Genomic DNA, 27687 nt, shown 5'->3' on the forward strand with positions numbered 1-27687 from the left:
GTGAGATTCAAACTCCTACTCCAAACTCAACACTCCAGCAACAAAACTGCTGTGTCATACTGCTTATAAGGAAGAACTTAGCCAATCACCACCTGTTGCTAGGCTTCCCTTTCTCCAAGCAGACTTCTCATGTACTCTGTTTAACTTGGCTTGTTGCCAGCCCATTAAAGGTTCACTCCAAAAACTGCTCACACTCAATGTCTCAACAAGATGTTCAAACAAACCAGTTCTGTAGAAGCTGGGCATTGTTATTCCAAATCAAAGAACTGTATGTGCGGATGTTTCACTTGATTTATCCAAAATGTGTGGAGTTTTGTTTTTCTTTAGTTGCTAACTGAATTTTGCATCCAAATTACACATGGGGAAATATAACCCTTGTATGGGCCAGGAAAGCTTTGGGGGGGGTTGTTTTAATACAAGTGGGACCCAGGATATGATGACTCTTCTTTTCCTTCTCTCTCTTCGCAGTACTATTCTGCTCCCTACACCTATGAACTAGCTCTGAAGTACCTGAACATTGCTTTTACCATGGTTTTCTCACTGGAATGTGTCCTGAAAATTATAGCTTTTGGCTTTCTGGTGAGTTACAGAGTTTTTAGGGGGTGGGGCGATTAGCTTCTTGGTGATGGGCAGCCTGCATCAAATAAAAATGCCCTGTACTGCTGGATCATATAAATTGTTTTTATCGAGTTAGTTAAGTATCATTTCTCCAACTTGCCCAAGTTCCCAGAAGTTTGAAGGAAAGCTATGACATATGTGGCTCTTGCTTGCTCCCTGGTATCCTACGAACTGGATGCCAGATTCTGGAGGGATATATTTCACGAGGCCCCTGGAGAGCAAGTTATGTTTACGATCCATTGTACAATATATTTGACATGTGTTTAGTTACTGGAATCTGTTAATGAGAATGTATGTGGTCTGACAGTGTTGAACTGGGATCTGTAGGACCTCAATAAAACTCCCAGCTTTGTTTTAACACAGGCTTCGTCAATCTCGGCCCCCCAGATGTTTTTGGCCTACAACTCCCATGATCCCTAGCTAGCAGGACCAGTGGTCAGGGATGATGGGAATTGTAGTCTCAAAACATCTTGAGAGCCGAGGTTGAGGAAGCCTGTTTTAAGAGATTCCTTTAACCTCTTGTCTATTTCTTCTTCTTTATTTCTCTCTCTTTTGCTTTTCTTTTTTTCCATCTCTCTCCCCCCCTATGTTCTTAGTGTATGTAGATCAATGTTTTCGTTTTGGACCCCCCCCCCCAAAAGATATTTGATATTGAGCTTTGCATTTCTCTTAAAAATCCTAATAATCCCACCCCCCAAATTAAATTCATTATATTGCCACACACACACACATTTTTATTGATTTTTTAACATCATTTCCAACAATCATTTAACATAAATTCTTACCTTACACAATATTTTAGACTTCCATCAACAACACAATATTTTAGACTTCCATCAACAACACAATATTTTAGACTTCCATCAACAACCTCTGAAGATTTTCTGTTCTTTATCACTTATTCTGCATTTCTTAATTTCTCTATTACTTTTAATTATCATTAAGTAATAATTCTCTTCATAATCTTCCTTGCAATATTTCACATAATCCTCCTTACAGAACTTCTTGCAGTCCTACTAGCGTAATCTGTTTATTACAATTGCTTTTTAGATAGTTCAAATATTTACTCCAGTCTTCTAAGAATCTCTGGTCCTGCAGGTTTTGAAGTCTTCCTGTTAATTTGTCTAATTCTGCATAGTCCATTAATTTCATTTGCCACTCTTCTTTTGTCGGTAATTCTTCTTGTTTCCATTTCTGTGCCAACCTTATATTGCTTTGGCAAAAATGGGTGGCATATCCATTCTGACCCTTAGTTTTGGGCTGAATGTTGTGCTATGCCCCTCGTTGATGTGGGTCCACAAGATAGAACAGGAGGTGCCTGTTTCTTGAAGGCAGACACCAACTAGAATGAGAGCAAACCTGCCAAGAATGTGAATCCCATCAATAAGTATAAACCAGTTATGGTGAATGTACCTCATACAGATGTATGCTGTCCCCTGTTCATGGGACTGGTTTCAGCCTCTCTTCATACAGGGTGAGTCTTTTAAAATAGGCCCCGTGGAACATTTGTCGTCTGTATCCACGGGGCCTCTTTTAAAGGACATAAAAAGGTAAAGGGACCCCTGACCATTAGGTCCAGTCGTGGACGACTCTGGGGTTGTGCCACTCATCTCGCTTTATTGGCCGAGGGAGCTGGCGTACAGCTTCCGGGTCATATGGCCAGCATGACCAAGCCGCTTCTGGCGAACCAGAGCAGCGCACGGAAACACCATTTACCTTCCCGCCAGAGTGGTACCTATTTATCTACTTGCACTTTGACATGCTTTCAAACTGCTAGGTTGGCAGGAGCAGGGACCGAGCAATGGGAGCCTCACCCCGTCATTGCAGGGATTTAAACCGCCGACCTTCTGATCAGCAAGTCCTAGGCTCTGTGGTTTAACTCACAGCGCCACCCGCGTCCCTTTAAAGGACTTAGCCACCCTATATTTGCTGTTACTTGGATGTTCACACCATGGTTTATTCTTCCCCCTCCCCCCGATCTTCCCTCAGAATTATTTCCGCGACACCTGGAACATCTTTGATTTCATCACCGTGATTGGCAGCATTACAGAAATTATCTTGACGGACAGCAAGGTGAAATTCTCCTCCTTTCTATTGCCCCTTATTTGAGGGGAAGTTTTTTATGACTGGTGTTTTAATGTATTTTTAATCTTCTGTTGGAAGAGTGGTTGAGGAAACCCAGCCAGATGGGCGGGGTATAAATAAATTATTATTATTATTATTATTATTATTATTATTATTATTATTATTATTGGAATTCAGGGCATAGAGATAGGTGTGATCGCTTTTTGGCTTGCTTTTGTTTAAACTGTTTGATCTCTCTCCATCTCTCTTTCTCTCTGTGTCTATTTGAAAGCTGGTCAATACCAGCAGTTTCAACATGAGCTTTCTGAAGTTGTTCCGGGCTGCCCGTCTCATCAAATTGCTTCGCCAAGGTTACACCATCCGCATTCTGCTGTGGACTTTTGTGCAGTCCTTCAAGGTAAAAAATGGCTGACCGCTCATCTCCTTCCTAAGATTTGCGAATTAAAAACTCAGACTTGACATACACCTTCTCAGGACATCTTCTGCGCAAAAGGTGGTCCGTGCTGCAAAACAGAGAATCCGTCATCCGCTTAACGCATGTTTTGGGAGGAGAGGAACTGTTCCTATGCAGTGTCAGATTTACGTATAAGCTAAACAAGCTATAGCTTAGGGCCCCACTTTCTTGGGGCCCCAAAAAAATTTAAAGGGGGAAAAAACATTTCTAAAATATAAGTTAAAAAGCAAATAAAATAAAACCCACATACAGCAACAGTGTTTTGTGTTGTGTATGCTCCTATGATGTAAGTAATGGGCCTCACCTGCTCCCTAAAATATCACTGGTTTACTCATTTCTATATATAGGGTGCCTACATTCTGCATGTGCAAATGGCTTTAGAAACCCATTAGGTCCGTAAATTGCCATATAGCATATATTCAACACAAAAACAGTGATGATTTGTTGTTGACAAAGGGCAGCTGGACATATAAAGGGCCCCCATTACCTTCAGTAGCTCAGGGCATTAGCAAACCTAAACCCGGCCCTGTTCCTATGCCAGCTAGTCCACACAAACTGGCAGGATTAACATGGGAGAATGTGATGTTATGTTGTGCCAGTACGGCAATTGTAGCTCTAACCTCTTCGGCTTTCTCAAGTTGCTTGAGTCATTCCCTGAATCTCTCTGTGGAAAGATTTCCAGGGGGTGACCAAGAATTCTGCCCAGACCTCCTAACTTGTCTGCCCCGTGTTATGTGGTCCAAAAGGGATGCAGGTTTCACATGGAATAGCAGCGCCTTTTGCTCTCCTGTGACTGCAGAGAATGCCTCTCACCCAATCCCTTTGATGATGACAGTCTTCCTCTGTCTTTAGTATGGATTGAAAAGGCTTGATCCTTAGTCACATCCACCCGAAGTAATGTTGCCTCTCCCTGACCTATTCTTCCTGCCCTGTCCTGAAGCAAAGTTATCCTGCTGTAATGAGCAAGAGGCCTCCTTTTCTACATATTTTAAGCTCTTGGGTGGGGGGTTTATTTGGGTGGGGGGTTGTAAGGGGGAGGGGTTGTTGCTTTTTTATATCATTTTTTTGTATCGTTATTTTAGATTTTATTATTATTTATGTGGAAATTGTTTAATTTGGTTGTGATTTTATACACACACACACACACACACACACACACACATATATATATAATGTACCGTATTTTTCGTTCCAGACAATAAGACACACCTAGTTTTTGAAGGAGGAAAACAAGAAAAAATATATTCTGAATCTCAGAAGCCAGAACAGCAAGAGGGATCGCTGCACAGTGAAAGCAGCGATCCCTCTTGCTGTTCTGGCTTCTGGGATAGCTGTGCAGCCTGCATTTGCTCCATAAGACGCACACACATTTCCCCTTACTTTTTAGGAGGGAAAAAGTGAGTCTTATAGAGCAAAAAAATACGGTATATATATAATTTTCTGTTTTACAATTTAGAACACTCATTTAAACATCCTTAAATCGATGACTTCCCTTCTTCTCTTTCCATGGTTCATTTTGCATATCCTAAATCCCTGCATGTTTTACATAAACTAAACCATTTAGTATTCCATTATTGCATCCATCGAAACTTATTTACACCGCTGAATTTTCAAGTGTACACAATTCTCCTCCATATATTCAATTAAAAAATTCCAATCTTCTCCAAATGTATTTGGTTGTGTGTTTTGATGTTTTGCTAGATTTGTAATGATGCAATGTATGTTATAAGCTGCCTTGGGCATGGTTTTAGCTATGGAAAGGCAACATACAAATAAAATTATGTATGTGTGGTATGTATGTAAAATGAGAGACATACAGGGCTGGAAAGGACCAGAAAGCTTTATCTTTTCTTTACTTCTTGCAATACTGTATAACCCCCTAGTTTGTTAGTAGTTGCCGCTTTTCCAATATGTCACATATAATGTTCTACCTCCTCTATCATAAGACTGCATGGTGTAGTGGTTAGAGTGTCATATGAGGTCTTGGGAGTCCAGGGTTCTGATTCCTACTCAGCCAAGAAGATCACTGGGTGACCTTGGACCAGTCACTGCCTCTCAGCTTAACCTACCTCATAGGTTTGTTGTGGGAATTACATGGGGATGGGGGAAAGCTCTACAGCTGTACCTTGGAAGTCGAACGGAATCTGTTCCGGAAGTCCGTTCACCTTCCAAAACGTTCGAAAACCAAAACTCGGCTTCCGATTGGCTGCAGGAAGCTCCTGTAGCCAATCAGCGGCCACAGAAGCCCAGTTGGACGTTCAGCTTCCAAAAATAGTTTGCAAACTGAAACACTCGCTTCCAGATTCACGGCGTTCAGCAGCCAAAACATTTGAAAACTAAGCTGTTCAAAAACCAAGGTACAACTGTATATGCCACCTTGAGTTCTTTGGAGGAAAGGTGGGATATAAATGCAATAGATAATAATAACAATAAAAGCCACCATTTTGCTGTAGCTCCAAGTAACTCAGAAAGTGAGCTAACTCACCAGATTTCAAAGGAAAACAAAATGCTTGCCTTTTTGTTTTTTTGAGCTTATTATTTGAATGATTTTTTAAAAAATGCTGGTGTTAAACAACTTGGGCACCTCAATGTCAAGGCAGAAATACAAGATATTTTAAATAAATGCTGTGCATTGAATACAAGAAAACCTTTCATTGTCTGCATCTTTCAGGCCCTCCCCTACGTCTGTCTCCTGATTGCAATGCTCTTCTTCATTTACGCCATCATTGGGATGCAGGTAAGGCACCATCTGAAAGACCTAAGACTCTGTGTCTGGCAGGTAAAGGGGCTAGAGGCTGTTTATGAGGTTTGAGGACAGAACATATTGATAACAAATAATAACAATAATAGTTACCATTAGGTGCTCAATTGATGATGATGATACAGTGGTACCTCTGGTTATGTACTTAATTCGTTCCAGAGGTCCGTTCTTAACCTGAGGTACCACTTTAGCTAATGGGGCCTCCTGCTGCCGGCGCACAATTTCTGTTCTGTTCTGTTCCTGAGGTAAAGTTCTTAACCCGAGGTACTACTTTCGGGTTAGCAGAGTCTGTAATCCGAAGTGTTTGTAACCTGAGGTGTTTGTAACCCGAGGTACCACTGTAATAATAATAATAATAATAATAATAATAATAATAATAATAATAATAATACTTTATTATTTATACCCCGCCCATCTGGCTGGGTTTCCCCAGCCACTCTGGGCGGCTCCCAACAGAATATTAAAAACACAATAAAACATCAAACATTAAAAACTTCCCTAAACAGGGCTGCCTTCAGATGTCTTCTAAAAGTCAGGTAGTTGCTTATTTCCTTGACATCTGATGGGAGGGCATTCCACAGGGCGGGTGCCACTACCGAGAAGGCCCTCTGCCTGGTTCCCTGACTTTTAGAAGACATCTGAAGGCAGCCCTGTTTAGGAAAGTTTTTAATGTTTGATGTTTTATTGTGTTTTTAATATTCTGTTGGGAGCTACCCAGAGTGGCTGGGGAAACCTAGGAAGAAGGGCGGGGTATAAATATTATTATTATTATTATTATTATTATTATTATTATTATTATTATTATTATTCTACCTGCAGAGCAGTTTCATTTGTCGTCTGATGCTGAGTTGTTCAACCTGGTATTCAGCCATGCAGACTAAATGAAAGATTGCCCCTTTAAAAACAAAAAAGGAGTATAGAATTTACTCTACTTTTCACGTGAAGGACTGCTTGCCAATTAGCATGATGTGGAGCAAACCCTCCCTTGAGCGGCAAACAGTTTGCGAGAGGCTTTCCTTTCCATGGAATTAATGCATATTTCCATTGCCCCACGCTTGCTCCAGGTCAAAGAGACTTTGCAGGTTTCTGGCACCCTACAAAAACCTGTTAACCAGAGACAAAAGTGCCATAAGTGAACACACTGTTAGCAGTGATTGCATTTTCACGCTGCCTTTCATGTCTCTGGCTGCAAAAAGACACGAACCTCTCTTCCTCCATCTACAATTATCTCCCTTTCCCTAGTGCCATGGGACTTTGGAGGAAGTGAAATAAAGAGGTAGTCAGGACTTTGTACACTTCGTATTAAGCCAACTGGGAGATTGCTGTATTTGTCGTTGTCAAATCTTCTCTACTGGGTTTTCATTTCTCTGTGCCTTCAGGTTTTTGGGAATATCAAACTGGATGAAGAAAGCCACATTAATCGTCACAACAATTTCCGCAGCTTTCTGGGCTCACTGATGCTTCTTTTCAGGTAAACGGACTTTTAACACTCATCCAAGGGTTCATTCCAATGTTTTAGATTAAAATGTGACATTGTCTTTACCGGTATGATTTCAAAAAGGTTTTGGAAGCTGTTCCAGCAAATAACTGACTACCCGCCTACTTGCTGCCAAGCCGAAGGAGGGCATCAGTAAAGTTCCCCTTTGGGCAGCTTACCATTTTGGACTCACAGCTGTCCATGGAGGCGCAGGTCAATTCTGTATCCAGGGCAGCTGTCTACCAGCTCCATCTGGTACACAGGCTGAGACCCTCCCTGCCCGCAGACTGTCTTGCCAGAGTGGTGCATGCTCTGGTTATCTCCTGCTTGGACAACAGCTATGCGCTCTACGTGGGGCTACCTTTGAAGGTGACCCGGAAACTGCAACTAATCCAGAATGCGGCAGCTAGACTGGTGACTGGGAGTGGCTGCCAAGACCACATAACACTGGTCCTGAGAGATCTGCATTGGCTCCCAGTACGTTTCCGAGCACAATTCAAAGTGTTGGTGCTTACCTTTGAAGCCCTAAACGGCCTCGGTCCTGTATACCTGAAGGAGTGTCTCCACCACCATCATTCAGCCCGGAAACTGAGATCCAGCGCCGAGGGCCTTCTAGCGGTTCCCTCATTGCGAGAAGTGAGGTTACAGGGAACCAGACAGAAGGCCTTCTCAGTAGTGGCGCCCGCCCTGTGGAACGCCCTCCCATCCGATGTCAAGGAAATAAGCAGCTATCTTCTCTTTAAAAGACATCTGAAGGCAGTCCTGTTTAGGGGAGTTTTTAATATTTAATGCTGTATTGTTGGAACACTTGATTGGAAGCCGCCCAGAGTGGCTGGGGAAGCTCAGCCAGATGGGCGGGGTATAAATAATAAATAATAAATTATTATTATTATTATTATTATTATTATTATTATTATTATTATTATTATTACCTAGAAAGGACAGTTTGACCCCAAAGGGCTTTGTGGACAACGTGTGTTGGTTGTTCTAGCTGAACTAACAGCTAGATTTACAAGAATTTGAATCTCCTTATGAGTTTGCAGCTGTAGTCACTTCCTAACTTTTGACTCCAATTAATGTGGGTGGCGATGTGGTCTAAACCACTGAGCCTCTTGGGCTTGCAAATCAGAAGGTTGGCGGTTCGAATCCCCATGGCAGAGTGAGCTCCCATTGCTCTGTCCCAGCTCCTGCCAACCTAGTAGTTCAAAAGCACGCCAGTGCAAGTAGATAAATAGGTACCACTGCAGCGGGAAGGTAAATGGCGTTTCCATGCGCTGCTCTGGTTTCCATCACGGTGTTCCGTTGCACCAGAAGCGGTTTAGTCCTGTTGGCCACATGACCTGGAAAGCTGTCTGTGGACAAATGCCGGCTTCCTTGGCCTGAAAGCGAGATGAGCGCCACAACCCCATAGTTGCCTTTGACTAGACTTCACCATCCCAGGGTCCTTTACCATTTTTTTTATCTTAATGCCAATACATGGTAAAACCATTCATTGCCAAAGTTGCAGACAAAGCTATCCTGCTAGAATGACCACAATTACATATAATTATCATCCTATGCACAACCCCCCGCTTGGATTTAATTATCCATTATGTTAAGTGTCCTCCCTCTCTTCTTTCTAATGGAATGTAATCAAATCAATAAGTTAATAATGGCATAATGACATCCTATGCTCAAATTGACGTCGGCTATTTTGAAATGGCATTTGCACCAGCTTTGGAACGCATCCTGATAATTGATGAGCACAGACACACACACACACACACACACACACACACACACACACGCACGCACCCTGGGTTGTCCCTGGTCAGCATAGAAGACTTCCAAATAACTCGCCAGCTTCACTGGATGTGGAATCAATGTGGGATCTTTGTAAACTATCTGAATAATTCGTCCAGCAGTGCGGACTGTGCTTGTGTGGGTTAATTATTGCTCTCCTTCCTTGCTGCTAACGCCCCTATTTGTGTGACACTACATGGTGCGCAGGGTGGATAAAAATAAATGATTTTTTAAAAATGGATTTATTTTTTATTTAAATCAGATTTTTTAAATAAAATGCTTTGGGAGGAAAAATCTTTCTAAAGATAGTTTTCTGTTTAAATTACATTATAGTCCAAAGGCTATTCTTCAGGAAATAAGGATTTCTTTTAAGTTTTTCATGTGTGCTAAAACTCAGTCTAAGTTTTTTTTAAAATTGTTTAACCTCATCAGTTAACAAACATGGATACATATGCTATAATGTAATTGTTTCAGTTAAATAAATTGTTTAAATTGTTACTAGCGATTATATTTCCTTCCAATAAAGTAAAGCAGAAAAGTTGTCCAAATATAAACAGTTAACTTATGGAACCTCATAATAATTTCATAATTATCTGTCTATGTATTTCTAATAGTATAACCAAATCAGTAATTTTTGATATAACTGTAAAAACTACTCCGAAAATTTATAGTCCAAAAATGAAACCTTCATCTGGTTGTAAATATTAAGATTTATACCAGCAAGAATGAGTCTTTCTGTAAAAAATAAATAAAAATGATTTAAATCAAGTCTTACTGACTAGTGATTTAAATCGTGGTTTAAATCGATTTGATTTAAATCAAATCCACCCTGATGGTGCATGAACTAGGACCACTGCTTTTTGGGGACAGCAGATCCTATTCCCCCCACCCCACCGGCACACATAGACACCCTAAACTACTGCTGGAATCAAATCACAGTCTGCCATGATGTGGCTGTGTCTTCCTCTGAAGCAACAGAGTTTGGCTGATGCAAGAAGCAATTAATTGTGAGGCATTTGCTGAACAAAGCAGTAAACTTGGAAGATGTGTTTGTTAGGGTTACCAGATGTCATCGGATTTGCAAATCTGTCCCCTGGAAACATGGCAGTGGCAGCCTCAGCAACCTGAGCCAGCCTGGTAGCACAGTTGGCTCTGGCTGGCTTCAGGAGCTGCTCGCTGCTGTGGCACCCGCCATTTTGCCTCGCCGGAAGTCCCCATATGATGTGTTGCGCACAAGACACATTATATGGGGACTTCCGGTGAGGAAAAAATGGGTGCCACAGCAACAAGCAGCTCCTGAAGCCAGCCAGAGCCAACTGCACTACCAGGCTGGCTCTGGGCTGCCGACTGACGCTACCGCCGCCACTGCCAAAGGAGAACTGGGGACGTCCGGTGGTACAGATCTCCTGCCCCCTTTGTTTTGACTGATTGGGGGAGGCTCAGTAGTTGCAGGCGGCCGGCCATTGCCCAGTTTTTTAAAAAGCTCTGTGCATTTATGCTTCACAGGGTGCGAAAGAAGGGCTTTGCGCCTTGCCTGACAAAGAAACCGCGTGCCTTGTGCCCCTCCTGGGCAATGGCCGCCCACCTGTGACTCCCAAGCCTCTCCCAATCTTCTGCCCCCTTCAGTGGCGTAGTGTGGGGGGTGCAGGGGGGGCCAGCCGCACCGGGTGCAACATCTGGGAGTTAGGGTTAGGGGGCGCAAATCCACGGGTTAGGGGGCGCAAATTACTTGCCTTGCCCCGGGTGCTGACAACCCACGCTACGCCACTGGCCCCCTTCCCCCTTTGTTTTGACTGATCGGGGGAGGCTCGGGGGGAAAACTCTGCGCATTTATGTTTCACAAGGTGCGAAAGAAGGGATTTGTACTTTTATACAATATGCATGTGTGCTTGGGCCCAGGGTCTTTTGCCTCACCACCCCTACTACTGACTCCCTGTTGCTTCTCAGCTTCAAAAAACCCCACGAAAAACCCCGGATTCATTGGGAAAAAAATCTGGTAACCGTAGTGTTTGTTCTGCATGCAGGAGCGCCACAGGGGAGGCGTGGCAGGAGATCATGCTTTCATGCCTGGAAGGGAAAGGATGTGAGTCGGACACCACAGCAACATCTGGGCAGAACGAGAACGAGCGATGCGGCACAAATCTGGCATACGTATACTTTGTCTCCTTTATCTTCTTCTGCTCCTTTTTGGTGAGTCCCACTTTCCTTCCCCTTTGCTGACAACCCACGCTACGCCACTGCCTCAATGCACACAGTTTTTTGCAGGTGATTTCCTCTAATAACATACCTTTATCTATGCTGTTTTCACTAATATATGGAATTTAAGCACATGTTTCCCCACTGTGTCCTTTGGTTGCATCACAAAATGAATTATGAAATATGAATTTCAAAGGATGACCGCATATTGTGTGGGGACTTATAAATTCGGTAGGTTTGCATTGAAATGTGAACTGTCCAAATTTCTCTCCAGACTCTCCTTGTTACACGTTTTTCTTGTTTCCTCCCTACTTAAGATGCTCAATCTCTTTGTGGCCGTCATCATGGACAATTTTGAATACCTGACTCGAGATTCCTCCATCTTGGGACCGCATCACCTTGACGAATTTGTCCGGATTTGGGCAGAGTATGACAGAGCCGCGTGGTATGTAGGCACCCCCTGTTTTTAAGCCCTCTGAAAAATCTGTTTAGAAATGATGCCCAAGACAAACAGGATGGAAGGGAATTAACCCTTCAGGCTCCAAATGTGCCTATGAGAAGCCCCCTAGAAGTTGCATTAGAAGACGTTTTGCTTACCCAAACAATGCAGAGTTTGAGCTGGTCTGAATTAAGGGTTAAAGCTCAGGTTTTATTTATTAATATTTTCTAAGGTCAGGGTTTTCTGCATTTTTATAGTAAAGGTTTTGTGAGCTACCTCTGGGAATCCCATGAAAAAATAACAGTTCCCCATTTCATGAAGCAGTTGGATCTGCCAGTGATGCAGCCATGTTTCTTGCAGCAAACATGCCTCATGTGAATGGCAAACAAATATCCTATACTAAGCGCACTGAGGATGAGCCGTGGTCTGATCAGAGCTCTGGTGTGTGCAAGATCGTTTGTGATTTCTTTTTTGCTTTTATTGTGGCATCCTTTGGGGTCTGCAACATGGAGGTTGCAAACAACTCCTTGCACACACTTCCACATCTGAGTGGCCACCCTCTGGCTGGTGGTCTTCACTACTCCCCTCATCCCCCCCCCAAAAAAACGTTTCAGGCATGCTTCAGAAAATATTGTTTTCTAGAATGTCTCCCATGGGTGTTTCAACATACTTGCCTGACCCCAGTGTCCCAGTACGATAGTGCTTAGCCTGAACTGGCATTGACATTGGTTTGCCACCACAAGTAAGCTTTTGACACTTCAGATTTCCCATCAGAGAACTTGAGAGCCTTTTTATGTTGATCTTTCTCCAAGAACTGGCTTGGACCACCCTGAGATTCCAGTCCTTTTAAAATTGGTGTGAATGTTCACATCTCTAGAAAAGTGATGGGTCCTCTCTGGAGCTCTTGCAATTCTGGAATCTCCCTAATCACCGTGAATCTGCCTTTGCCTACCTGAAACCTAGTTTTATTGTTTTACCTGAATTCATCTAGTTTGCTTTGATCCTGATACTATTAGTTTATGGTGCATGACCTTTTGTATTTTTTCAGCCATAGTTCTTTCTTCCTTTGCAATGATGTAAAGTAGTGGTGTCCAATCTTTTTTCAAAGAGGGCCAGATTGGATGAACTGAAGGGCCATGAGGGCCAAGTTGCTGAGGTTTACCCCAGGAAATGGGGGACGCGGGTGGCTCTGTGGGTAAAAGCCTCAGCGCCTAGGGCTTGCCGATCGAAAGGTCGGCGGTTCGAATCCCCGCGGCGGGGTGCACTCCCATCGTTTGGTCCCAGCGCCTGCCAACCTAGCAGTTCGAAAGCACCCCCGGATGCAAGTAGATAAATAGGGACCGCTTACCAGCGGGAAGGTAAACGGCGTTCCGTGTGCTGCGCTGGCTCGCCAGATGCAGCTTTGTCATGCTGGCCACGTGACCCGGAAGTGTCTTCGGACAGCGCTAGCCCCCGGCCTCTTAAGTGAGATGGGCGCACAACCCTAGAGTCTGTCAAGACTGGCCCGTACGGGCAGGGGTACCTTTACCTTTACCCCAGGAAATGAACTGCCACAAGGGTCGGAATAAACTGACCGGTGGGCAGGATTAGGCCCCTGAAACGAACTTTGAATATGCCTGATGTCAAGCCTTGAATGTAACACAGAATATGGGTTGTAAAGAGCAGCTGATATTGATTATCACCTTTGAAATCAGAGCTGAAACACACAGGAAAAATTCTCAACACTGTAGCTCTCGTAGGCTATTCCACTTTGCCATACACATTGGGGGTTGTATCTTTCAAATGTCCTCATATATAAAAGATTTCTGCACATAGATATCTAGAACATCAGGAACTATTGCCTTAATACGCTACATTTGTGTATGTAGCTATATTATTATTATGGAGGATCATTCAAACATATGGTCCCTTACCATTAGCCTGAAGTGGTAAATACCAGCAAAACCCATCACACACAATGAAGGATGCTTGAGCCCACTTTTAAAAGTAAACTGACCCGATTTACATTTCCTGAACTAATTCATGAATTGGAATGCAGCTATCCTTTGGTTTTTGCATTTCTTCAAATATTTAGTCTCAAGAAAGTGCCAAAATTTGTATTTTAGGCTCAAGTGGATATAAAAATGTGCATTTTGAGTTAAGATGTGTACAAAAAATGCATGTCTTAAAACTTTGTTTTCTTGTGGTGGTGTTTTGTTTTTGTTTTTTTAAAGCAGAATATTTCAGTAATGGGAAGCACTTTGCATAGGCAATTTGGGCAGGCATATTTTTAGACCAGTCTAAAAATGTTTTTAAATAAATAAGTAAACAAATATTGTGGTGTGGGTACCCATTGGCATGAGCCTACTTATCAAATAGCACAGCCATGGGGAACCTCCAGTCCATATGCCTAAATCAGGTGCGGCAAGGCTCCTAAGCCACACCCACCTGCCCCACACGTGACATCATATGTGATGTCATAGATGACATCATAGTAGCTGATTGGTAGCAGCTGCAGACCCAACTGGGAATGCCTGCACACAATTCAATGGCTGCAATGGGCACCAACTGCAAACCCCACTTTGGGCAGGGATCTGCTCTACTTGAGAGCACCAGTCGCAGCAGGGCTTTCCTGGGGGAGCTCAGAACCCAGCCCACCAGCTTTATTCTGTTTCCCGCCCCTGAAATAGCTTGTGAAAAGTTAGGAATAAACATATTTGTATTTAAGGTCCCACAGGCAAGCATATCTACCCTTCTGAGCTCTATATCTGCTTTTAGTAGCATCCATAGCTGGCAACCTTCCCTTTTTGTTGCGGGAAATTCCCTTATTCCAGCACCGTTTCCCGCTGCTATCCCGGATTGTTAGATATCCCGTAGACTGTCTCCGGGACAGGTGAGGCTGCTGATCCCTTATTTTCAAATCTGAAAATTGACAGCTATGGTAGCATCAGACTGTTCTTTTCATGGCGCAAGCTCATTTTGAGCAGGAATGTCAATTTTTCTTGAACAATTAAGGAGTTGATAGGATTAGTTAGGGTTTAAACAAAAGGGGAAATAATAATTGGCTTTTTCTTGGGGGAGGGGTAATCGTGGTGTAAATTAAGGTTACCATTTCCCAGGGATAGTCCCCAGATTTACAAATCAGTCCCCATACAAAAGTTGAAAAGTGTCCCCAGATTCATTGAAAAAAATGTGGTAACCTTAGTGTAAATATAAAAATTGGTTTACCTTTTCTTACCTTGCCCCCTCAGACTCTGAATTTCCTACTGCTATTGCCCTAGCAGTCTTTCACTTTGCTAAGACTCTCTTTTTAAAAGTTGGCATTGCTGTGAGAAGTCAGGATTATTGGATATCCGCCTTCCTATTTGGCACAAGTTAGCTTAATCGGTCTATTTAAAAAAACAATGCGATGATTGCGTTTCTGAATTAAAGTGGTATTTTAAAGCAACAACAAACAGGGGTGAGGAGCCTGCGGCCAAATTTCCATCCTCCCTGACCATTGTCTGTGGGAATGTTCAGGGATGCAGGAGAGGATATATTGTATGTTTATATCCTTATCCAACTTGTGTTAATAAGTTTCCAATATCAGCAGAGTAAAACATTCCCCTTTATTTTAAGTTTGCAACGGCAGCGTTTGCTCAGGTTCGCTAGAACCTCTATAATAATCACTCTGGTAATTTCCCCTTATTCCCTCTTAAAATAGAAGACACGACACAGTCCTTTACAAAAGTATAAAAAGAGTTTACTCACATTCTGTTCACAATCAGATCCCAGAAGGCAGACTATTAGGCTTAAAGAAGTAATATACATTTGGTGTCTATCTCTTAAGAAGATAGTCCCTTTGTCCTCTCTTCGCTGGGAGCCAAGAGGGCATCTTTAGCTTAGTAGATGTTGCTTGTTCGATGGAAGAGAGGCAAGAGAGAGATGGCTGCCCCTGCCCTGTGCTTTTATCATTACCTGCACAGGTGAGGCCACACCCACCTCTAGTCACATGCGGAGGAAGTCTGTCCCAGGAAGTTTACCTGCTGGCTGGACAAACATCCCTCCCCATGTCTAAACATGAACACTCTAGGAATGTTGTAATTGACTGCTCCCGTGTTTCACATCCCACATTGTCTACGTTGGCAGGGGCTGATGGGAGTTGAGACCACAGGTTCTGCACCTCGCAAGCCACGATAGGCCAATTCTGCAACTTGTGGCTGGAAATCTGGTTCTCTCTGGGGGTGATACAATTGCCTTTGAGCTGTAACATGTCTCATGACTTGTGACCCCCACATACACAAAATATATGTCTGCATACAAAACTAGCATATCAGTGAGAAGGGCTCTGTAGCCTAGTTTTCTCCCTGATATTCTGGCTTTCTGTCTGGTCAGATACAGATATATTTGTGTGGGCAGTTTTTTACATGAAAATCAGGGCACAGATTTATCACCTCAGTGAGAAACAGGCCAAAGTGGGGAAACAGGATTAAATAGGAGCTCCACTGTGAACTTATTCAAACCTCTCCTATAGTTTCCCACAGAGAAGCAAATGCATCATTTGCCAGATAGGAATGGGAAGAGAATGAGAAGATTAAAGTCAGATTTCACTGTGAAAAGTGGGAAGGGTGGGGGATCCCCTCCTCGCACATGTCAAAAAAGCTTTTTCTTGTGCCTGTGATTTGGCCTGCAGTGGCCTCACCCCCACCATTAAATAGATTTGCCACGTTCTGATAACTTTTGATCTGTGGCTCCTTGTCAGGAATTACGGGGCGCCATTAGATCGTTCAGTTACTGCACAATACTGTCCAGCTGCGTTGGACTGCAAGCTTGGATTCAGTCTCACATTTCTCACTGTGCAACTCTGAGCAACTTGTTTACATTTCCTCACAAAACTTTCCGCTTTCGGAAAATGGGAACGAAACCGATTTAGCACCTCCAGAAAGGTGTTTTTAAAATAACAATAAAGTGTGTTGACTTTATTTAAATAACCAGCTTTGCAAAACTCTTCTGGCTTATCCATTGATAAGGGTCTGTATATGTGCTGCTAGGTAATGGCAGACTGCTGCATCTTTTCTCAGCCTCAGATCGAGACAACTTTGACCCTTTCGTACTCACTTTGTGGACAAATGGGATGGGATCCAACACTGTAGAACCAACCTTCCCAGTGAGAGCAGTAGCTATCTTTTCCACAGGCCGCTCAGAGCTTTTTCCGAGCTGGAGACGGAAGGGGAAAGTTGCACATCTCTGGTGCCATCAGTTAGTTCTGCACTTGCATCCTCTTCCCCATTTCCTGAGCAGCCCTATTAACGCACCTGTGCTTCCTTTCCAGTGGCAGGATCCTGTATAAGGATATGTACACATTAGTACGGGTGATCTCGCCTCCTCTGGGCCTGGGAGAGAACTGTCCCTACAGGGTGGCGTACAAGGTTTGCCTCCCGATCCCCAGCCACAACCCGGCAATGGGAACATCCTGTTAAACCCCTCCTTCCCGACCCTCTGCTCTGCCACCACTGCTCCTCATCAGGCATTGCTTTAACCTGAGTTTAAAGAGATCCACACCCTTTCAGAACCAGCAGCTGTTGGGGCCAGGAAGGGATGGGGGGCGGGGAGAAGGCTTTGGTTTGTCTGCCTAAGCTGCAAATTCATTCTGGTCCTCTAAAGGTTTTCCTTCCTTTCTTTTCTTTTGTGGGTTGTGTCTCCTGCGCATGGATTATACACCCAGGAAGCACAACCTTTGCCTCTCGGATCAGAGCCCTCTCTGACGACACAACTTTTATCTTCCGAGTGGGCACTGCTATTGCTCTTTAACCAGTGCGGCTACAAAACAATGCAGAAGAAAATGCGAGGCAAGGGGTTGAGGGACAAAAAGCAAAGCAAGGAGGACATGGGGAGAAAGATGTTGTCACCAGAGACTCGGTTCTGAAGGTGTTACAGTTTTAAGCACAGGAGCTCTGGTTATCGAATCTTGCGCTGTTTCTGACCCTCCAGAGTAAAGCCATTGGGGTTCACGATGTATCTCCTAAGAGTGCTAAACAGTTTGCCAGACTCAACATCCTGATTTATGCCAGCTCTCAGTGACATCTGCTGTACCCTGAGGGTTCATACAGCTGACTATTCCTCAGCCAAAAAGTTTTAAAACCCCACTCAACAAGGAAAAGTAGCATTTCAGATGATAGAAGGCTAATCTAGAAGAACCCTTGCCCCCAATATATAATTTTCTATGTGGAAGGAATATTTTTTATTTTTTTTTTTGTATGAAAGAAGACTCTATCTCCCATGCAGTCTGAAGTGATGCAGATTGCCATCTCAGTAAGACCTAGGCCCTAATGAATGTTTATTTGAAAGCATTGTCCATTGTGGTTATCTCTATTTTCCCTACATACACACACACACACACACACACACACACACACACATACGTGTCAAATTCTTATTTTTTTGACCTGACAGATTGTTGGAAAGCATTTAGATTGTTCTTATATTTTTGCAAATTGCAAGCTCTGATCACTTGTATTTCTTGAGAGCTTTGGCTGTTTATTCTTTGCAAGTCATTGGCAGTAAACAATGGTTTCAACCTTCATTATGCCAAGAAAAAACCACTCAGTTTAGATGAGGACTAGGATTAAAGTTTGTTCCATCCCTTGTAGTTCAGTAAGCTTCAAAATAAATAAATAAAAATGCAATCTAAGCTGTCATCTACATAAGAGAAGCTGCAAAAGAACCTCAGATTCGTGCGTTATTCCTTTACCAGCTCAAAAACTCATTCTTGAAACCCACTCGCAATGATTTCTATTGTGATTTAACAAATGACGGCCAAGATGGGTTAACCTTACAGAATAATTAACTCTGTAAGTTTAGCAAGAGTTCAGCCTCCACCTAAATACGTCACTGATTATTTTCCTGGTGACATTATGTGTAATATACTCTTATCACACATGTGCTAGAGTGAATCATTTTGTCTAAAATAAGACATAAGCTGTAGTGTATAAGCAAAAGCAACAACTTTTGGCACTGGTATCAATGGCAAATGGTTACCAAATTTTGTCTGGTATAAACAGCTGTCTGTAATACTGTTGAGCAGTGAAATGGAGCCCCTTCGCAGCCCTAAAAAGTAAACAAACCAGTCATTCTTTGTTTCCTTTTCCTTTTAAGTCCTCCTCACCATTGCATTCTAGGGCTAAAGATGTCTAAGAAACAGCATCTTCCGTTCACTTGACACATCACCCAGTAATGTTGAGGTTTGTTTAGGAAGCCCTTGTCCAAGACATATTTCACTCTTTCCTTGGTCTGAAATCTGCCACAGGTACAGTACAATCGTTCCATCACATTCGGAACAAATAGGCTTCTACTTCAGTGTGTCCCTTTTAATAAAGAGCTGTTTCAAGAGACATGGTTTTGAGAAACCTTGCCTTTGAGAGAGCACAGGAATCGCCGCTCATGGGGCAATATGCTTCACAAATTACAGCAATGCATCTTTGCAATACGTTAATGTTTAGGATCGTCCTTCATGGTTCTTGCACTGCTTCCCTTTTTGCACCAGATGCCTAGGTCTTAAAACACATATTTCATAGCTAAATCAAATCTTTTGTTGCCTTTCTGTACTCATGCAGTTCAGTTTCAGAAAGCATTAGAACTTACTGCATTCCATGGTTGACACTCACAACCCATAGTGAGTTTACAGAACTGCCTTTTGATCATGGAGAGATAATAGAAATCATGTAGGTTTTCTCCCAACTTGGCAGCAACAGCAAGAACAATCAGTTACAGCCATCAAAAGATCATTGGGCAAGTTGACAGTTACCTGTGTAGCATTTCCTGTGTACAGGACCAAGGCTTGGCCAGATTTTCACTGGCATTTGGCTTTTCTACCATTTTGGAAGAAAAAGGCTTTTATCCAAATACTTGCCGTTTTTCTATAGTCATGAAAATCCATTTGCCCTTAAATTTCAACTTCACTTGTTCCATGGTCGTTTGACATCTCAGTCCCCACAATGTCCTGTCCTGTTTCTCACAAGATTTTACTGCAAGGTCTCAGAGCTATGATTTAGTTCATTGCTCACCACAAAATTATATATAATTCCCAGTTTGAAATGTTTCGCTCAGGGCTACAGACCTAATATCTGGGGGAGGGAGAAGTAAATCAGATTCGAAAGTATCTGTCTTACTTTGAAACTAGCAGTTTTTAGGGAGGGAGAGCATTTCAAGGCCTGCCCTTGGATAAAAACATCAACGAGCGAAGCCCCCCTCGAATGTAGAAGTTCCTGTAAAAACTGTTTTCATGATGCACAAGCCACCAGAAGGACAGCCTAGACATGTTAAATAAAGGGCCCATGTTTAAAATGGGCGAAAGTGGACAATATGAGGAAACTGAGAGAACAGCATGCAAATGATCAAGTACAAGACAAACAAAAAACAAGAAAACAAGAAATTAAGAGACTTGAGAGTCCCGTGGACTGCAAGAAGATCAAACCTCTCGATTCTGAAGGAAATCAGCCCTGAGTGCTCACTGGAAGGACAGATCCTGAAGCTGAGGCTCCAATACTTTGGCCACCTCATGAGAAGAGAAGACTCCCTGGAAAAGACCCTGATGTTGGGAAAGATGGAGGGCACAAGGAGAAGGGGACGACAGAGGACGAGATGGTTGGACAGTGTTCTCGAAGCTACGAACATGAGTTTGACCAAGCTGTGGGAGGCAGTGGAAGACAGGCGTGCCTGGCGTGCTCTGGTCCATGGGGTCACGAAGAGTCGGACACGACTAAATGACTAACCAACAACGACTGACCACTACAAATAATACAGTTAATGTAGATGTAGCTCTTAATGTGCTCATATTTGTTTAGTTCAGAGATAAAAGGAAGGCCTTTGGAGCAAGTTCAAAGACCTGACTTAGGAAGTAGGAGGCAAGTTCCCAGTAGCAGAAGTTCCCAGTGTCTCTTTCTGGGAACAAAGGAGAAATGCCTAGCTTTCCACTTTGAGAAGCCCTTTCTAAGCACCTTGGGATAGTTTTCTCCTCTATCAGTCTTTCTTTCTCTATCTGTCTGTCTGTCTCATCTGCAAGCTAGTAAGAGCATCCATGATGAGAATATGGAGAAGTGGTCTTTATTCTTCTTCTCCACTGATCCCCATACTTAGAACCACAGAACCACAGCATTGTAGAGTTTCAAGGGACCCTGAGAGTCATCAATTCAACCCCCTGCAATGCAAGAATATCAACTGAAGCATCCATGACAGATGGCCATCCAACCTCTGCTTTAAAACATCCATGGAAGGAGAGTATACCACCTTCCAAGGAAGTCTGTTGTACTGTCAAACAGCTTTTACAGTCAGAAAGTTCTTCCTGACGCTTAGTCAGAATCTCCTTTCTTGTAACTTGAAGCCATTGGTTCAGGTCCTACTCTCCAGAGCAGGAAAAAACCCAGTCATGTTCCTTCTTCCATGTGACAGCCATTTAGATATTTGAGGACGGCTATCTCATCTTCTCTCAGTCTCCTGGGGAAAAAACATACCCAACTGCCTCAACAAAGCGGGTGGCGCTGGGACGCAGGTGGCGCTGTGGGTAAAACCTCAGCGCCTAGGACTTGCCGATCACATGGTCGGCGGTTCGAATCCCCGCGGCGGGGTGCGCTCCCGTTGCCCGGTCCCAGCGCCTGCCAACCTAGCAGTTCGAAAGCACCCTCGGGTGCAAGTAGATAAATAGGGACCGCTTACTAGTGGGAAGGTAAATGGCGTTTCCGTGTGCGGCTCTGGCTCGCCAGAGCAGCTTCGTCACGCTGGCCACGTGACCCAGAAGTGTCTGCGGACAGCACTGGCTCCCGGCCTCTTGAGTGAGATGAGCACACAACCCTAGAGTCTGTCAAGACTGGCCCGTACGGGCAGGGGTACCTTTACCTTTACCTTTACTATCTCATCTTCTCTCAGTCTCCTGGGAAAAAACCATACCCAACTGCCTCAACCTTTCTGCATAAGGCTTGGTTTCTAGACCCTTGATCATCTTGGTTGCCTTCCTCTGCACAATATCCTTCTTAAATTGTGGTGCCCAGAACTGAACACAGTACTCCAGGTGTGCTCTGACCAAGGCAGAATAGCATTGTACTTTTACTTCCCTTGATCTGGACACTAGACTTCTGTTGATACAACCTAGAATAGCATTAGCTTATTTTTGCTGCTGCTGCATCACACTGTTGCATTGTGTTAAGCTTGTGGTCCACCAAGACCCCTAGATCCTTTACACATGTCCTACTAGTAAGCCAGGTGTCCCCATCCTATATTTGTGCATCTGTTTTTTCCTGTCGTAAGTGCAGAACCTTATATTTGACCCTATTGTTAGGTTGGGCTCAGTCCTTCAATCTGTTGAGTACATATCGTGTCCTGATTCTGTCTTCTGTGGTATTAGATGCGCCTCCCATTTGCGGTGTCATCTGCAAATTTGTTGAGCATCTTCTCAATTCCTTCATCCAAGTCGTTTATAGAGACAACAACAACTAGCCCTGGGCACGTGACACTTTTCCCCAGGAAGATGAGGAGGAGCTTAAAGATTCCAAACAAAGCCCCCAAGTCAGTAGTTGTGCCTTTTCTACTGGATTCTCAGTCCACATAGCTGTTCTCCATGAAACTCTTATGCATAGGCTGATGAGATGCTGCAATGAGAAAGTTACAAAATAGGAAGTACTAGCTAGGGAGTAGATTCAGGTAGGTAGCCGTGTTGGTCTGGCACAGTCAAAATATATGAAAAAATCAAAAATTGTCCAGTAGCACCTTAGAGACCAACTAAGTTTGTTCTTGGAGCAAACTTGAGAGCCAGTGCGGTGTAGTGGTTAAGAGCAGTGGACTCGTAATCTGGTGAACTGGGTTCGATTCCCTGCTCCTCCACATGCAGCTGCTGGGTGACCTTGGGCTAGTCACACTTCTCTGAAGTCTCTCAGCCCCACTCACTTCACAGAGTGTTTGTTGTGGGGAAGGGAGGGGAAGGAGAATGTTAGCCGCTTTGAGACTCCTTCGGGTAGTGATAAAGCGGGGTATCAAATCCAAACTCCTCTTCTTCTTCTTGGTATAAGCTTTTGTGTGCACGCACACTTCTTCAGATAGCCAGGGGGTGTCCTTTACGGTTACTTTAGAATGCGGGGAGCGCAAATGAACCCTGAACCTCAGAAGGCCAAAACAGCTGCCTCTGCTGAGACTCTTTAAACTCCAACCAGGTGAAACTTGAAGCCGCATGTGAGAAAGAACCAGGGGGGCGGGAAGAGCATGGCATGTAGAATCTTCTTCCTGCTTTTCTTTTCTTAGCCACTTAGCATGCCTTTGCACCAGCGCATGGTGGGAAAGTTCTCCATCCCCAGGGCTGGATGGAAGCAAAAGAAACACATTCCTTTGAGCTTGGTTCACTACCCTCCTATGCAAGGTGATGCTTTCCGGTTGCATAGGCACTGCCAGAGGCGGGCGGTACATGCCACTTCAGCCACGGGTTATGCCACAACGTGAATCTCAGGGCAGGACTTGGTGGGGAAGAACGCAGGCTCTGCCAACAGCTCAGGTCCTGCCCATTCTCTGACGTCTGCACCTCCATATCCTGAATAACCCTTTGTTGGAGTGTTGTGTATCTTGATTTATATACCACTTGCACACAGGCCTGGGAACGAGGTGGGGCGATGGCACGACACCTGCAAGGGGAAACCGGCCGTAAGACACCAACGCCAGCCAATATGTATGGGAAGGCTGGCAAACCACGCCGGTGCCATTCTTGGGTCTGTGTGAGGGGCGATATAAATCCACATCAGCACAGGCTGTCATGTATGATTTGCATTGATTAATGGGTTTCCTGTTCTTTTCCTGTTTTGTCTGTTCTTTTCTCTCTTCTGTTCCCTTGTGTTCTCTTTTGTTTGGGGGCATTTTTGGGGTCTCTGGGAATGCCTTGTTTTTCTTCCTTTCGTTCCTCTGCATCTTCCTCCCCTTCCCGTTGTCCTCTTTCCCCTCCATGACCAGTGGCCGCATCCATTACACTGAGATGTATGAAATGCTGACTCTCATGTCCCCACCACTAGGCCTCGGGAAGAGATGTCCCTCCAAAGTTGCTTATAAGGTAGAACAAACCCTTCTTTCCTTTATGGGCTGCTGGTCAGTGAGAAATGGGGGACGCATTAGCATGGGATGGGACTGCGGGTGGCTGGCCGTATGGGGGGGGGGGAAGGAAGGACTATTTGGTTTTTTATGGCTACCGAATGCTCACAAACCATTAAGTACTGGTCTGCTTGCACACTACGAAATACTTACCTGCCACACAAGGTGCGATACTCTGCAATGGAAGCATGGCTGTTATAGGAGAGGAATGTATGTAATGTCAGTGTAACTAAAGTGAGCCTGAAAGCTAAGGTGATCCCTTTTCAGCGTAGGAGACACACGGTGGTCATCTTTAATATAACTTCCAGAGATAAAAATGTAGTTACTGTAATGCAGGCATAGGCAAACTCGGCCCTCCAGATGTTTTGGGACCACAACTCCCATCATCCCTGTTTAGGGAAGCTTTTAATATCTGAAGGACTATTATATTTTAATATTTTGATGGAAGCTGGCCAGAGTGGCTGGGGAGACCCAGCCAGATGGCCGGGATATTATTATTATTATTATTATTATTATTATTATTATTATTATTATTATTATTCTGCTGCTGCTGCTGCTGCTGCTGCATTAGCAGCACTGAAGTGACCTCTCCAGGGTACAAGCCTGGACAGTGTGTATGGAGGTCCTGGGCTGCACAGAAGACAAGACCCCACTCTCGGCCTCACTGATGTGGTCCAAAGTAAAGCAGAGCAATACATTTGGCACTAGCTTGTTTGCCGGAGTTGCCAGAAGGAGGCGCACAGGACATCATCCAGCTGTCTTAGGGACTCTGCTCCAGATTTCTGCAGGGTTCACTCCTTAACCTCTTCCTCTCCCAAAGATGTCCGGCAAGGCAGCAACTATCTGCCTGATAAGAGCTGAAAACTGAAACCTTCCAGAACATGAGCCTTCCAACTCTCCCCTTCTATGACAACCAGCTAGCTCAATAAAAGATACTGTCTTTTACAGTCCTGAATAGAATATATTTGGTTCCCTTGTGTTGGGCCATATGGAAAACTAATTGTAAATATGATAGGCAAGCACTCTAAAAACATGCAGCTCAATCTGTGTTGACTAATGGAAATAGAAGGAAGGAAGGCTGAAGGCTGTAGAAAGAGCATGAAATATTCACCAAGCTGAATTGTCTTCAGTGGAGCTCATGACTTAACAATTGCATGGTGTACTCATGCAGCCTAGATGGCCAGAAACACCCTCCTCTGAAGCTGAGCTCGAAAGGGTTATGTGATGTTCGGAGTGCTGTGGTTGACTGCATTAAGGAGCAGTCCTTCAATCCTTGTTAGTAACAGAAGGAATTTGCAGACCAGGTTCTTGGAGGCCATGATCTGGTGAGAGAATGCACCATTCTGGAAATTCTGGCATCCTGTGTGCATTCTGTGACAGGGTTGCAGCCAAAGCTTCAGGACTTAGACACGTTTGAGTTCAGATTGTACAAGAGAAGACTGCTGAAAATATATCCTTTAGCCATTCAGATTTGCCAGTCTGTGGCATTATCCAGGATTTTAGCTTCTGTTCACAGCAGCGCTTACTTGCACTCACACTCACCTGTTGCTAGAAGCACACAAGGGGGAAAAAACATGTTGCACAAATAGAAGCATGTTTACTACATTTGAGCCTGAATTTCACCTAATGGTTTTGGGTCGATGGTGGCTCCGAAAGGACCAGAACGAGGCTGGGTGAATAGGTGCGGCAGGGGAAGCACAGAACTATATACAAAGCAGTCTGTACACTCTGGGAAGTGGATTTGGCCATTTCACTCTCCCCACCTGGGGGGTAAAAGGAGCATGACCTACCCACTCCTGCCTTGGTCATCAGTTTTTCTTCATTTGCACCCGCTCTCTCTCTCTCTTTCCTCCCGCTTCAGGCTTGAGATGAATTCAAGCCATTGCATGGGCAATCATGTTCTGCCAAGCATAATCTTTCTCCTGAAATAAATTAAACGCAAACTCAAAAAGGGGGCGCCAGGATGTAGCTGGGTAGCAAGTTTATCACAGAGAGGCCTGAGTTTGTGTCCTGGGATGCAAGATTCAACAAAATCGGGGGAGGGGGCAAGAGACAAAATGGCTCTGAAAAGATGGAGATACAGATCCCGTGGGGCTGTCTCTCCTTTGCAAAGTCCTATTTCTTGCTCCAAGTCAGTAAAACGACATGTAGGCTTGACAGGATGAATAAAAATGGCAAAAGACAGCAAGCAGGCACACTGGGTGGACGGGGGGTGGACGTGATACCAGCTTGGGGGGGGGATGGAGGGTGCGATCCTTGCCCTCCTTTTTGGCTATCCTACTTGATGCATTCTAAGCCCCCTTTTCTCGTGTCTCCCTGATACGTTTTTCGATATTGTTTTCTGCCTGCTTCCCCCCACCCCCGCTTCCCCACCCCCACTCTCTTGTGCAGAGGCTGGTCCTGATGAATATGCCGGTGGCCGAGGACAACACCGTCCATTTCTCCTCCACCTTGATGGCCCTCATTCGAACAGCTTTGGACATTAAGATTGCTAAAGGTAAAGCAGCGGGGGCGAGATGGAACAGCAAAGGGGCCAGTGTTTGGGAATCTTGCCAGTCGTCCAACGCCTGAGAATCCTGCAGAAAAAAAGCTGTTTCGGCAGTCCACTCCATATCCCTCACACTTCAGAAATGGTTGGGTGAATATAAAGGCTGTGTACACGCTGTACCTTTAAAGTACATGGCCTCCCTCAAAGAATCATGGGAAGTGTAGTTTGCCTACAGTTCTGAGCATCCTTAACCAGGGGCGTAGCAAGGTCAGGTGGTACCCGGTGTGGAAAATTTCTTGTCCCGTCCCCCGTCCCCCATTCAAATTATTAAAAGAAGGAAAAATAAGATACAGTCGCAAGTGTAATTTTCTGGTTTATTGACTGTACATTGTGAGCATAAGCAGCTTTGGCTTAGCAGCACAGGAGGTCGTTCACATGCGCCCCGGAACCCAGCCACTATTGGTGGCCACCTCGGCCTCTGCAGGCCACCTCAGTGGCCCAAAAAAACCATCTGCTGCTGGTGGGGGGCTAAGGAAGTCGGCCTCAGCAGCATCAGCCTTTGCCTTGCCTTTGCCGTGCCTCCAGCCGATTGGCCAGCTGGGTTTGGGGCGGAGCAAAGGTCCCAAGGCAAGGAGGATGGCATCCGGGACCCGGGAAGCCCCACCCACCTCTCAGAGAGGAGCTTCAATAAGTTTATTTTTGAAATACTTATTTTTTCCAGTTAGTCACTCCCCTCAGCGGTGGCACCCAGGGCGACCCGCCCCTACCGCACCCTCCTTCCTACGCCACCATCTTTAACAAACCACAGTCCCCAGAATTATTTATGTGCTTTAAATGTGTGGTATGTACACACCCAAGCACGACATTTTAAGAGCGGCAAAGCACATTCCCTGCCCCTGTGACATACCTACCTTTCCCCCCAACCCTGGGACAAGCACCAATAAATCAGTTCTCCAGATATTCAGCATAAATTAGGAACACACTGGCCCTTTTTCTCTTATAGATGTGATGGATGCCTATTGGCTTGTCACTTCCTGCGGGCGCTGAAATAGTGGGGCATCTGTCTTCCCATGTTGTATAGGGATATCCGCAAAGCTTTTGCTTAGCTTCTCCCAGGGCTTCACAACTTTTCCATTCTTCATCTGACCTAAAAACTACTGACACTGAAAGCGGGAGGCTGGTGACAGCAGGACTGTGTGGGATGGCTTTAGGATCAGAATCTGAATGGAGCCACCAGGATCAGCTTTTTGGGATTAACAGAAGGCTTGTGTGGGTTGCAGTAGGCCTGGTATCTTAAACGAGGGAACGGCAG

General features: G+C 44.4%; 1 protein-coding gene across 1 annotated transcript in view; it reads left to right on the forward strand.

Moving 5' to 3' along the window:
• Positions 1-27687, forward strand: part of CACNA1E (calcium voltage-gated channel subunit alpha1 E) — a 471774-nt gene that overhangs the window by 410999 nt on the left and 33088 nt on the right. The window contains exons 32-40 of the mRNA XM_077928105.1: positions 469-579; positions 2608-2691; positions 2975-3100; positions 5829-5894; positions 7298-7389; positions 11202-11367; positions 11691-11818; positions 23753-23849; positions 26279-26384. Of these exons, the coding sequence (XP_077784231.1) occupies positions 469-579; positions 2608-2691; positions 2975-3100; positions 5829-5894; positions 7298-7389; positions 11202-11367; positions 11691-11818; positions 23753-23849; positions 26279-26384 (976 nt within the window). The remainder of the gene's footprint in view (positions 1-468; positions 580-2607; positions 2692-2974; positions 3101-5828; positions 5895-7297; positions 7390-11201; positions 11368-11690; positions 11819-23752; positions 23850-26278; positions 26385-27687) is intronic.

The sequence above is a fragment of the Podarcis muralis genome, chromosome 5 (genome assembly GCF_964188315.1).
Source record: "Podarcis muralis chromosome 5, rPodMur119.hap1.1, whole genome shotgun sequence".
NCBI lineage: Eukaryota > Metazoa > Chordata > Lepidosauria > Squamata > Lacertidae > Podarcis > Podarcis muralis.